The sequence below is a fragment of the Perca flavescens genome, chromosome 7 (genome assembly GCF_004354835.1).
Source record: "Perca flavescens isolate YP-PL-M2 chromosome 7, PFLA_1.0, whole genome shotgun sequence".
Taxonomy (NCBI): domain Eukaryota; kingdom Metazoa; phylum Chordata; class Actinopteri; order Perciformes; family Percidae; genus Perca; species Perca flavescens.
Genome location: NC_041337.1, coordinates 35,673,522 through 35,686,893, shown reverse-complemented (window position 1 = coordinate 35,686,893; position 13,372 = coordinate 35,673,522). Strand labels below are relative to the sequence as shown.

Here is a 13,372-nt window from a genome sequence, read left to right as displayed (position 1 = left end):
GGTTCCATTGGTTCCACTGGTTCAACTGGTTTCAATGGTTCTATTGGTTCCATTGGTTCCACTGGTTCAACTGGTTTCAATGGTTCTATTGGTTACACTGGTTCTACTGGTTCTATTTTTCTTTCTCTTTGTCTGTCTTTCTGTCTCTCTGTCTGTCTGTCTGTCTGTCTGTCTGTCTGTCTGTCGCCCTCTCTTTGTCTGTCTGTCTCTCAGGTTTCTGTCTGGCGTTGGCTTGTCTTCTGTTTCCAGACTCGTGGGAGAGTCCAGAGATGAGAGCTCTGTGTGGAAACTCTGTGAGTTTTATAAATTATTATTTATAAATACAAAAATACACGCAGCAGTAAAAATATTACAGCGTGGAATAGTGTTATGATATGATCTGCTCGCACGCTTTCACTTCACTTAACAGCAATGCTCCGAGGTCCAAACGGGCCTGGCTCTTAAAGGGAATGGGAGATGATCTCTGATTGGTTGATGAATGGGAGATGATCTCTGATTGGTTGATGAATGGGAGATGATCTCTGATTGGTTGGGGGTAGTTGGTAATTTGTTGTTAAAACAACGCGCATTCGTGGAAAGTGTCAAAAAATCTATTATTTCTTTAAAAACATGATTTTATTGAAAAAAATACCAAACCAATTCAACTTTTATTTATTAAAATATACATCCCAATGTGTTTACAGTGATATTAGTTTAGTTTTAATTGTAGTTTGCTTGCTATGATTATTACTAATAACATTGTAATAACACAGTTATAAACATGCAAGAAATTAATTTAAATTAATGTGTAATGAATAAGTCCCATAATCTATTAATAAAAAAATGGCTTGAATAACATAATATAAATGAATTTCATATTTCTTTCCTTTTGAAATACTATAAATAATTTCAAACATAGTGTCAGAGTAGCCTAAAGTAATGTAACTCAATCTGAGCCCATTAGGCTGAATGGACCCATTTCACTTCAATATTTGCATGATGTTGCCATATGGCACCAAATACATTTTAACCTTTTACAGAAAGAATAGTGCATTTTATCTGGTTTTAATGATGAAAATTGAAAGTTTGGGACTTGAGCACAAGTGCAGAAAAGGGGCGGGCAAACAGGATTTCCTGGTTAGGTGATGTCATCAAATATATGAAAGTTCAAAATAAAAGACTCATTTACACAATTAAACAGAAAACAATGCATTTTGTATAGTTTTTTGTGGAAAATATATATATATTTTATATATATATATATATATATATATATATATATATATATATATATATATATATATATATATATTGCCATATGGCAACACCATGCAATAGAGTGTAAATAATACAGTCAGAGATATTTGATAGGCGGTGTATGATCAGCTGCTCAGTGACCCCCACCCGGTCCTGGTTCTGTCTCCAGGTGGGCAGTTTCTCTCCAGGTAACTGTTCGGTCCACTGGGCCTACATCCTGGCCATTCTGGGCATTTTGGACGCCGCCATCTTGGCCACGTTGGCCTTCGTCCTCGCCAACAGACAGGACGCCCTGCTGCCGCCGGACGCCAAGGACGGTGAGGGAGGGAGGGAGGGAGAGGGTAAGGGGGCATCATAGGGGGTGTCTAGGTAGCGTTGAGTTAGTTTCTGGGCCCACTTTGCTTAAGAATTCGTAATTGATTCATAATTGTATTTTAAGGTTGTACCAGAATAGGTTTACATGGTTTGATTTTCAAAAAACACCATATTTTAGTTGTACTGCACAGCTCTCTCTCACTGCTGCAGATCCTCTTTTCACCTGGTTTCTGTTTTAGCTACAGAGTGAGACCTCTTTTCATCTTCTTTTTCTGTACTATCTTTGATTGCACTCGCACATGCTCAGTAGCTCTGATGTAGATCATGTCAGCTAGCCAACTCTAGAGACAGTAAAAGAAAGCCTGTTTCTCCAACTTCAGTCAGTTACAAGGCAGGATTAGCTGGGGGACTTCTTAATGAGGGCGCACATGGAAGTAGTTCTTTTGGAGATTATGGTGAACTTGTGTGTGTTGTAGCAGTGCTTTGCTATTGAGAACGACGTAGCATGCTAGCGTTAGCATGCTAACGCTAACGCTACGAGCTAACGGCTGTGGTTAGCCAGCTAATTTCGGACTGTGACGTCACAGTCCGAGCCGATTTTGACCAGCTCACCAGGAGACTGAAGGCAGGACACATTCAGAAACCAGATCTCACTCAGAAGTTTGTATGTGTGTGGAAGCACCAGAGACACCAAAGGACACCCCAAATCCCAGAAAAAGTGATTTCTTCATAATATGGGCACTTTAACATCCAGGGGCCAAATGCACACAGGTTTTCTCCTGAAGTGTGACACTTAAAGGGTAATGTTGGGTGTTTTTTTTAAACCTGGACCCTATATTCCCCATGCATTGGTGACTAATGTGAGCTAGAATCTTTAAAACGGGTCCAGTATTGAGCGAGAACGCTGTAACCGGCAGCCATGAACCGGACTGTAATGTAACCCTACAGGTCAGACGTTAGTTAATTAAGTTAGTGTCCACTAAAAGTTGTGTTCAGCCGCCGACAGACTCCGATTATTATTCTGAGTGTCTGACAACATTATGGGATGGATCCCTAGAGATAGACCTTTTAGTTAAAGAGTAAGATCCTTTTAGTTTAACATCCCCGAAATCACCATCACCAAACTACACCAGACTCCATGTTAATAATCAGTGATTTTATCATAGTAAAACACACTTCATTCAAAGAGGACAGAAACTAAATAAAACCACCAAAAGCTGTCTTGGTTCATCTTTCCACTGTTCCAACAATCACCACTCTGGTTTGGTTGAAATAAACTCTTAATTCACCCATTTACATGTGGAGATATGCTGGCTCTATACACGCTAAAAGTCCTGATTATTTACATGGAGTCTGGTGGAGATATGCTGGCTCTATACACGCTAAAAGTCCTGATTATTTACATGGAGTCTGGTGGAGATATGCTGGCTCTATACACGCTAAAAGTCCTGATTATTTACATGGAGTCTGGTGGAAATATGCTGGCTCTATACACGCTAAAAGTCCTGATTATTTACATGGAGTCTGGTGGAGATATGCTGGCTCTATACACGCTAAAAGTCCTGATTATTTACATGGAGTCTGGTGGAGATATGCTGGCTCTATACACACTAAAAGTCCTGATTATTTACATGGAGTCTGGTGGAGATATGCTGGATCTATACACGCTAAAAGTCCTGATTATTTACATGGAGTCTGGTGGAGTTTGGTGATGGATTTCGGGGCTGTTTCATGTTAAACTAAAAGGATCTTACTCTTTAACCCTCGTATTATGTTGAAAAAAAATTACATTGATGATGTTACGGGTCAAAATGACCCGTACAGTGTAAATACACTCAAAACAAACTTTTTTTTTTTTTACACCAAAACTGTTTTTACCAATTATTTAGTGAAAATATTTCCTGTGTACACTTGCATATTCCATGCATAGCTAGATTTGGCATCCTAGGATGCCCATATTTTGATGCCATACTTGGCAGGCTTGTTGGGCATGTACAGTACTGTCAGAAGGGACACACACCTGAATGGAACCAGGTGTTCATCTACAGTGACATGGGGACCAGGATTGTACAAGACCCATTTATCCCTTAGATCTCTGATCTCAGCTAGTTTGTCTCTTTCACGTCGACCAGCTCTAGTGTTGTGGAACACCACAGCTTTTGTATGAATTGACTCCAAAGACATTGTTGTTAGAAATATTGGCCTTCCACTCTCGTCATTCCACAGACTTGCTTCTCCCTTTGACTTGTACACTCCAGCTAATACTATTCAATTTAATTCAATTCAATTTGATTTATAGTTTCAAATCATAACAAGAGTTATCTCGAGACACTTTACAGATAGAGTGGGTCTAGACCACACTCTATAAATTCCAACACCCCAACAATTACAGTAATTCCCTCAAGAGCAAGCATTATCAGTGGCTGTTGCGACAGTGGCGAGGAAAAACTCCCTTTTAGGAAGAAACCTCGGCAGACCCAGACTCTTGGTAGGCGGTGTCTGACGGGGCCGGTTGCTTATGTGATGAACAGTGGCAAATAATAGTCACATTAGAGATAAAGGAACAGTGACTTCGAGGTAGTCCTGGAAGTTCATGTCATAGCAGGGCACATCGTGTCGTACTGAGTAGTGTAGTCTCCTATACCGGATCCTGACTACTCTGTGCGTATGAACATCACAGCAGGGTGTTGCGGGATGTAACGTGGCGCTGCAGAGCACGGGTGGATGCAGCAGACGCGGCAGGACTAAGATTTCAATGTATGGATGCAAGTCAATCTGATCCAGTGGCTTCCATTTCTCTTGAAATACACACCTCCCCTACAAGTTGGTCATGTCCACTATGATCCCATCTGTTGGTTGGGATATGAAGAGATGAAATGGTGATTGAATATCATCGACTAGTGTGGCAGAAAATCTTGTGGGTCTTGGAGTCATTTTGATGACAGTCAGTCAGTCTGTGTGGTGATGTTGACCATTTTATGTTACCATCTTTAGCTGTCCATGTTGAGGAGGATTGCTGTCCATTGTTTTCAGCTAACGTAGAGACTACACCAGACTGGTCCCCTGAATCCTCTTCATCATAGGAAAATTCACAATCCAGATCGTCAATAGCATTGTTCTTGGTCTCTGAAAGATCCTCTGACTCTGAAACATCTTCCTCTACATCACTATTACCATCACAAATCTAGTGCTAAAACTTCTTCAGTTGCAAACCTTTTGGAGCTCATTTTGTAGTGTGCGTGTCAAAGAGATGACATTACAACAGCAACATCATCTTTGTATACAAACTCTGAACAGACATTACACTACACATCAGTGTGTCCAAATTTTATGAACAAGTTCATGACCCTAAATGAGGAAATGTCATACAATTTCATGAAGAAAAAGATAGTATTTTGGTCATCCCAAAAACGGAAATGGGTCAAATTGACCCTTAACATAATACGAGGGTTAACTAAACGGTCTATCTCTGTAGGGATCCATCCCATAATGTTGTCAGACACTCTAATAATCTGAGTCTATCAGCGGCAACAACACAACTTTTAGTGGACCCTAACTGACCCTAAACATCTGTCCTGTAGGGCTACATTGGAGCCCAGTTTGCGGCTGCTGGTTACAGCGTTCTCGCTCAATACTGGACCAGTTTCAAAGATCTTTGTCCCTTTCATTACTTAGACACAAAAACATGGGTAAATAAGGGTCCAGGTTGAAAAAAAACGTACTTAACCTTTAAGTTTTCTCCTTAATTGTGACGCTAAAGTCTTACTTAGCTTCAAATACAGTTAGCTTAGCGTTAGCAGTAGAGAGGAGGCCCAGGTAAATAATGAGATTTTTGTCTGTGTTCCTGCAGTGACAGCAGGTCTGCTGATGTCGGCGTAGAGTCACCAGGTGAGTCTGTACTCTTCTTCTGTCTCTTCTTCTGTCTCTTCTTCTGTCTCTTCTTCTGTCTCTTTAAAACGTTTAAAACTTTTAAGACGTTTAAAACATGATCTTTTTCCTCCTCTTCAGGCGCAGTTGGTGGTCACACGATGAAGAAAAGGAGCATTGAGAGAATATTTTGATCCCATACAGTATGTCCATATTAACATCAGTAAAGTATTAGAAGCAGGGGTGTCAAACATGCAGCCCATGGGCCAGAACCAGTCCTCTCAAAGGGTCCAATCAGACCCACAGGAACCTAGGGGTTAATAACATGTGTGTACCGAGTCAAGCGTTCTCTGGGATATGTTGTCATGCTAATTGAATGTGACCAGTTTTAGCTCAAACCGCTAATTAGCTTACAACACTAGTAGTCAGGGCAGAGAATACATCTCTATTGCTATACCACTAACAAGCCTCAAAATATCACCACACACACACACACACACACACATACACATATGCTGAAAAATACACATACGCACACACACATACACAGACAAATACACATACATATACGCAGACACACATACACACTCACACACACACACACACACACATACGCAGACACACGCAGACATACGCAGACACACATACACACACATACACAGACAAACACATACGCATACACACACACACACATACGCAGACAAACACACATAAATATACGCAGACACACACACAAACACATACACAGACAAACACACATGCATACACACACACACATATACACACACACACACACATAAACAGACACACACACACACACACACACATACGCACACATACGCAGACACACACACACACATACGCAGACAAACACACATAAATATACGCAGACACACACACACACACATACGCAGACAAACACACATAAATATACGCAGACACACATACGCACACATACGCAGACACACACACAAACACATACACAGACAAACACACACACGTGCATACACACACACACACACCCATACACAGACAAACACACACACACACACACACACACATACACAGACAAACACATACGCATACACACACACACACACACACACACACACACACATACGCAGACAAACATAAATATACGCAGACACACACACACACACAAAAACACATACACAGACAAACACACACACATGCATACACACACACACACACACACAGACACACACATAAACAGACACACACACACACACATACGCACACATACGCGGACACATACGCAGACACACACACACACACACACACACACACACGCATACACGCATACACACACACACACAAACACACACATACGCGGACACATACACATACGCAGACACACACACACACACACACACACACATACACACACACACACACATACGCACACATACGACACACATACACACGCAGACACACACACACACACACACACACATACACATACGCACACATACGCAGACACACACACACACACAAACGCACATACACAAAATTTGTATAGGAGCCAGTCAAAAATGATTTTGGGCGAGTAGAATTTTAAAACAGTCCTTAGCGTTGAACCGTGAACTCTGTGACAGATACAGTTTGTGGTCTTTCTGGTCCGGCCCGTTTGAGATCAGATTAGGGGTACTGTAAGTGGCCCAGGAACTAACGTGAGTTTGACCCCCCTAGATTAAAGCCTGTGTCCCAGCTTGTTCATATTGTATAGTTTCATTGTGTCTGTGTTGATGTGTTCTCTCCAGCATCAATGACATCCAGTTCAAATGCACCTTTGAACCAACAGCTGCACTTTAGAAGTGTGGTACTGTATGTTACTGTACTGTCAGTGTGTTATTCCTAAATATTAAAGATTGTTTTCTATTGTAACATTTTGCTGACCTAATGTTTTATTTTAGGGATCGACCGGGCTGATATTTGACAGTTTGGAGATAAGATCTCAGTCCTTCCAGAAATTCTTTTTTGTGATTGTTGCGGGGCAAAAATCCTTGATTATTGCGGAACGTTTTCTTAAAAAATGCGGTGGAATATGCGGGATATTTATGCAATTTTATGCGATGAAATTGCGGGAACTTGCAAAAACTGCCATTTGATGAAAAAGAGAAAAAAAAGTAGTAAACGCAACATTTTTCAACTTTCTGCTAAGATATATTATGGGACTTTTTTGCAACGAAAATGCTGGGATTATGAAATCATGCAAAGCCCAGCGTATTTTGCACGGACATCGGCAATTTATGCGGTGAAAGTGCCCCCCCCCGCATTAAAAATATGGACTTTGGCTGATTATGCGTTGACTTATGCGATCGCATAATCACGTTTTTCTAGAGGGACTGAGATCTGTATCTGCGTTTTATTTTCCTGATTCATAAAGTTCATCAATTATGAAATGTGCTACTTCTAAGTGTCTGACGTCAGTTAGCGTCCACTAAAAGATCTGTTGTTGCCGCTGACAGACTCCGATTATTATTCTAAGTGTCTGACAACATTATGGGATGGATCCCTACAGAGATGGACCTTTAAAACCTCTTTGAGACCTTTCTGATTAACCAGAAACAGCTCTAAAGTCGCTAGCGCTAAACCCACCAGACTCCATTTAAAAACACAATACTTTTAGCGTGTATAGAGCCGGCATATTTCCACGTGTAAATCAGAAAACTGTGTGTTTATTTCAACCAAAACTAGAGTTGTGATGGTTGGAAAAGTGGAAAGATGACCCAAAAACGGGTTTTGTAGTTTAATCTTATTTCTGTCAACTTTGAATGTTGTCTATTGCTAATGCTAAAATAACTGTTTATTTACATGGAGTCTGGTGGCTTTAGTAAAGATGTTTTTGTGTTTAAAAAAAGGATGGGGGGGGGGGGGTGTTGCACTGGCCAGTTATGGCACTGGTGTACATTACAAGTTGTAATGGGATGAAACTAGAGCTGGGCAATATATTGATATTATATCGATATCGTGATATGAGACTAGATATCGTCTTGGATTTTGGATATAGTGATATGACATAATTGTCTTTTCCTGGTTTTAAAGGCAGCATTACAGTAAAGTGATGCCATTTTCTGAACCAGAAACAGACTGTTCTAGCTGTTCTATAATTTGCCTTTTCCCACTTAGACATTATCCACATTACTGATGATTATTTAACTAAAATCTAATTGCGAAGATATTTTGTTAAAGCCCCAATTGTCAATGCTAGAATATTGCAGCAATATCGATATCGAGGTATTTGGTCAAGAATATCGTGATATCTGATTTTCTCTATATCGCCCAGCTCTAGATGAAACCATAGCTGATGTTTAATACCAGTAGGAGGCAGTAATGCAACATATGGGATGCCAGCTGCCATAAAACCCTAAAAAAGAAGAAGAAGAAGACTGCTTGTTGTTGATTTGTTTGCCTGTATACAGATTGTTTTCCTGCTTCCGACCGTCTCCTGCTCCTGATTCTGTAAGCTCTTCTGCTTTTCATTTCATCGTTTGATTAATCTGGCGATTATTTTCTGGATGAATGGATTAATTTGGTCTCTAAAATGTCAGAAAGTGTGGATCATGGATGGGGGGGATCCTTCAAATAATCATTCTGGGCTTTTCCCGAAGTTGTTGTTTTTAAAAAAAAATGTTAGGTTTTGATCAAAGGTTTTTTTGTTGACAATTTGTTTGAGGTGATTGTCGTCTTTTTTGAGCTCTTTGGATTCGGTTATATAGACCTTAGTGGTCCCCTAATACTGTATCTGAAGTCTCTTTTATATAGACCTTAGTGGTCCCCTAATACTGTATCTGAAGTCTCTTTTATATAGGCCTTAGTGGTCCCCTAATACTGTATCTGAAGTCTCTTTTATATAGACCTTAGTGGTCCCCTGTATCTGAAGTACTGTATCTGAAGTCCCCTCTTTTATATAGACCTTAGTGGTCCCCTAATACTGTATCTGAAGTCTCTTTTATATAGGCCTTAGTGGTCCCCTAATACTGTATCTGAAGTATCTTTTATATATAAGAAGAAAAAATTGGATCTTTAAACTGTTTTTCCAATTTTCTGTTTTTTATTCAGAGGATCAGAAATTTAGAAAATTACAAAATAGTGTCTGAGCTCCAATTATTCATAATACTGCCATGGTATTATTTTTTGGTCCATATGCATTTAATGACCTGCATATTCCACAAAGTAGAGGGAGCGAATACCACGGCAGTATTATGAATAATTGGAGCTCAGACGCAATTTTGTAATTTTCTCAATTTCAGTTTAAAGATCCAATTTTTTAATTTGTCAAGTTGGAAAAAAATTATAAATTTGATATTGGAACCCATTTTTCTGTTTTTCCAAATGTCCGTTTGTGCACAGAAGATTTAACATGTTAAAAATGTGTGCAACAAACTGAAATTCAATTTAGTAAATTTTTGATACATAAGAAACTCTCTCACTACTGAAACATCTAGTACATACTTAAATGTAATGATCATTCCTCAATTTTTATACTGCATTACATCCTGGTCTTAGGCATGTAAAACAGTTATAAAACCCTTGGAATCTTTGTATAAAAACAGCCTCAAGATTCATGACAAAAACACACGTCATTATCATCATTGCCGTATACTTGTCAAATATGATCTACTTAGTTTTGATAATTTAATAAAACACTCAAATGTGTCTTTGTTACATAGAATCATATACAATGCTACTGCTCCCCCTCTGAAAAAGTGTGTGTGTGTGAGTGAGAGGGAATGTGTGAGTCTGTGTGTGTGTATCTTTGTATGAATGAATATCTGGAGTTGAATGTACTCTAATGTGCCAAAGCTGCTGCTGAACTCTTTCAGTGTGTGTGCTGGGGGGGGGGGGGGGGAAGAGAGTGATTGGGCTGATGGCCCTGTTTTTACTAAACTTTGTTCTTAATTACTATGCACATCATGTCATTTATATATAGTTTTGTGATATTTCTATTTAAAATTGTAATTTGTTTTGTTTTTTAAATTTGTTGTACCGGCCCAGGGACTACAGGTGGTACACGTTTCCATGGCGGCATTTTTCATTCGATATCACTTAATTCGGATAAAAACGTGTGGATGGAAACATAGCTACTGACCTCAGTTGCGGATAAGAGGACCCTGAACAGACTGCTCTCTATAGATGGACAATTATACTTTCTCCAAGCAGCGGAGCATGTTCAGCAGTATGCTCCTGTCTCTGTCTTGCCTATAGGTCCTTTGTCCCTGTAGGGCCTTTAAGCTCTGCACACTGCCCTTTGTACCATCTGGGGGCCTTTATGCATACACATAGACTAGCCTGGACTGGACTGAACGATGATTATTCTATTTTTGGTATATATTGTGTAGCCTGTAGCATTTTTTGCACACTGCTCCTTTAAACATGCTAATCTAACTTTACTGTAAGGGCCCGCTGTTGGAGTCTGGCGTTGTATTTCTGTAGTGTGTGTGAGTGAGTGGATGTCATATGACTGTATGATGTGTATAAGATATTGGACACCTTAATTTCCTTATGGATAAATAAAGTATGTCTATCTGTCTAGCCATCTATCTATCTATCTATCCATCTATCTATCTATCTATCTATCTATCTATCTATCTATCTATCCCTCTATCTATCTGTCTATCCATCTATCTGTCTGTCTATCTACTATCTCTATCTATCTATCCATCTATCCATCTATCTATCTGTCTATCCATCAATCTGTCTGTCTATCTACTATCTCTCTCTCTCTAACTATCTGTCTATCCATCTATCTGTCTGTCTATCTAATATCTCTATCCATCTATCTATCTGTCTGTCTATCTGTATCTATCTATCTCTCCATCTGTCTATCTATCTATCTGTCTCTCTATCTATCCATCTATCTGTCTATATATCTGTCTATCTATATATCTATCTATCTGTCTATATATCTGTGTATCTATCTATCTTTCTATCTATCCATCCATCCATCCATCCATCCATCCATCCATCCATCTATCCATCTAGAAGGACTGAGACGGAGAGGTTTGTGGTGGATACTGACTTTAATTCAGAGTGGGAGATAAAAGTTTCACCACAGACAGACAGACGAGTGATCACACTGATAGAGCTGCTGCACACAAGCTGAAGTACACAAACACAACAGGAGCGGACCAATCACAGAGCCGGGCTGAGCAGCTGTCGCCGCGGTTACCGTCACAGCCCATTAACAGATTGGCACTGACGGAGGCAAGCGAGAGTCAGTGCGAAGCTGTTTTTAACAGTAAATATTTAAAAAAACGAGACTTTTCTTTTTTTTTTTTTTTAAATGGAGAATCAAAGTGGGTGGAGTCAACTACAAGTCCCAGAATGCATTGCTGTCGGGAACAACCAATCACAGAGCTCCAGACTGTATGTTGCTGCCTGCCAGGCAGCCTGATCTTGGACGATGAACTGATGGATGAATGGGATTATTTGGGGGGATTTTGCAACAGCCGCTGAGGATTGTGGGTACTGTAGTGTTTGAGGCCACTCCTTTGACAGTTAAATATATAATTTCTTAGAAAGTTTCCTTAAAAAAAAACATGTAGATTAGTGCTAATCACAGAGGTTTGACATTAGTAGTGAAGTTTGTTGATTTCCAGAAGTTTCTCTGAAAAGAAAAGTTTAATTCAAACCCAGATAAATATTAATTTATGTTATTTTTTGTTGTTGAAAATGTTGAATTGTCTTGCAGACGAGTTGTAACCATGGTTCATATTTAGTTTGAACATCCTTTAGTGCTAATTAAGCCCTTCCCATTGGATCGTCACTCATTCAATCTGTCCAATCTCTGGGATTATTCAAAATTCTTTTTATCACATCCAGTTGAATATGATATAATATAATATATATATATATATATATATATATATATATATATATATATATATATATATATATATATATATATATATATACTGTCAGAATAATGTTGCTGTTTCTTTATTTGTTGGGTTTTTAAATAAAGTTCTGTTCTTGGTACAGAATGACGTTTAGGAAACTTTCTAGGAAATTTGACTTTTTCCCTTTTTCTTTTCTCTTCTTTTCTTTTCTCTTCTTTTCTTTTCTCTTCATTTTAACACCAAACTAACAACCAGAAGCAGCAAAACACAACAACAAATATACAGGAAATCCAAAAAATATCCTGAAAGACGACAACAAAATAGGCCTACACTTCCTCCTCATCCCTCCATCTAGTGTCTCCTCTCTCCTCTTACTCCCCCTATCTCATATCTCTCTCTCCTCTCTCTCCCCTCTCTCCTCTCCTCTCCTCTTACTCACTCTCTCCTCTCTCTCTCCCTCTGCTCTCTCTCTCTCTTCTCCTCTCTCTCTCCCCTCTCTCTCCTCTCCTTCTCCTCTTACTCCCTCTCTCTCCTCTCTTACTCCCCTTCTCCCTCTCTCCTCTTACTCCCCCTCTCTCCTCTCTCTCCTCTCTCTCTTCTCTTACTCTCCCTCTCCTCTCCCTCTCTCTTCTTACTCCCCCTTTCTCCTCTCTCTCTCCTCTTACTCCCCCTCTCTCCTCTCTCCTCTCTCTCTCTTCTCCTCTCTCTCCTCTCCTCTCCTCTTACTCCCCCTCTCTCCTCTCATCTCCTCTTACTCCCCCTCTCTCCTCTCCTCTCCTCTTACTCCCCCTCTCTCCTCTCATCTCCTCTCTCCCCCTCTCCTCTGCTGGGGAGGATGGAGAGAAAGTATATTTTTATTAGTTTTGACAGGTTTTGTTGTGTTTTTATTCTATTTATGATTTTCTTGCCTTGCTTTGATTTTTGTAATTCTTTCATTTGAAACGTTCATATAAAGGGACCCAACCTCTCCCTCTCTCCCCCTCTCTTACTCTCTCCCCCTTTCTCCCCCTTTCTCTCCCTCTCTCCCCCCTCTCTTACTCTCTCTCCCCCTTTCTCCCCCTCTCTCCCCCCTCTCTTCCCCCTCCTCCCTC

The 13,372-nt window shown here is 39.9% G+C and overlaps 1 protein-coding gene across 2 annotated transcripts in view; it reads left to right on the top strand.

The window, feature by feature from the left end:
• lhfpl4b (LHFPL tetraspan subfamily member 4b) overlaps nucleotides 1–5,930 on the top strand; it is a 9,945-nt gene extending 4,015 nt beyond the window's left edge. For both annotated transcript variants that reach the window (XM_028583850.1, XM_028583849.1), the window contains exons 4-7: nucleotides 214–293; nucleotides 1,406–1,553; nucleotides 5,402–5,439; nucleotides 5,560–5,930. In XM_028583850.1, the coding sequence (XP_028439651.1) occupies nucleotides 214–293; nucleotides 1,406–1,553; nucleotides 5,402–5,430 (257 nt within the window). In that variant the 3' untranslated portion in view covers nucleotides 5,431–5,439; nucleotides 5,560–5,930. The remainder of the gene's footprint in view (nucleotides 1–213; nucleotides 294–1,405; nucleotides 1,554–5,401; nucleotides 5,440–5,559) is intronic.
• Nucleotides 5,931–13,372: the final 7,442 nt, after the last annotated feature.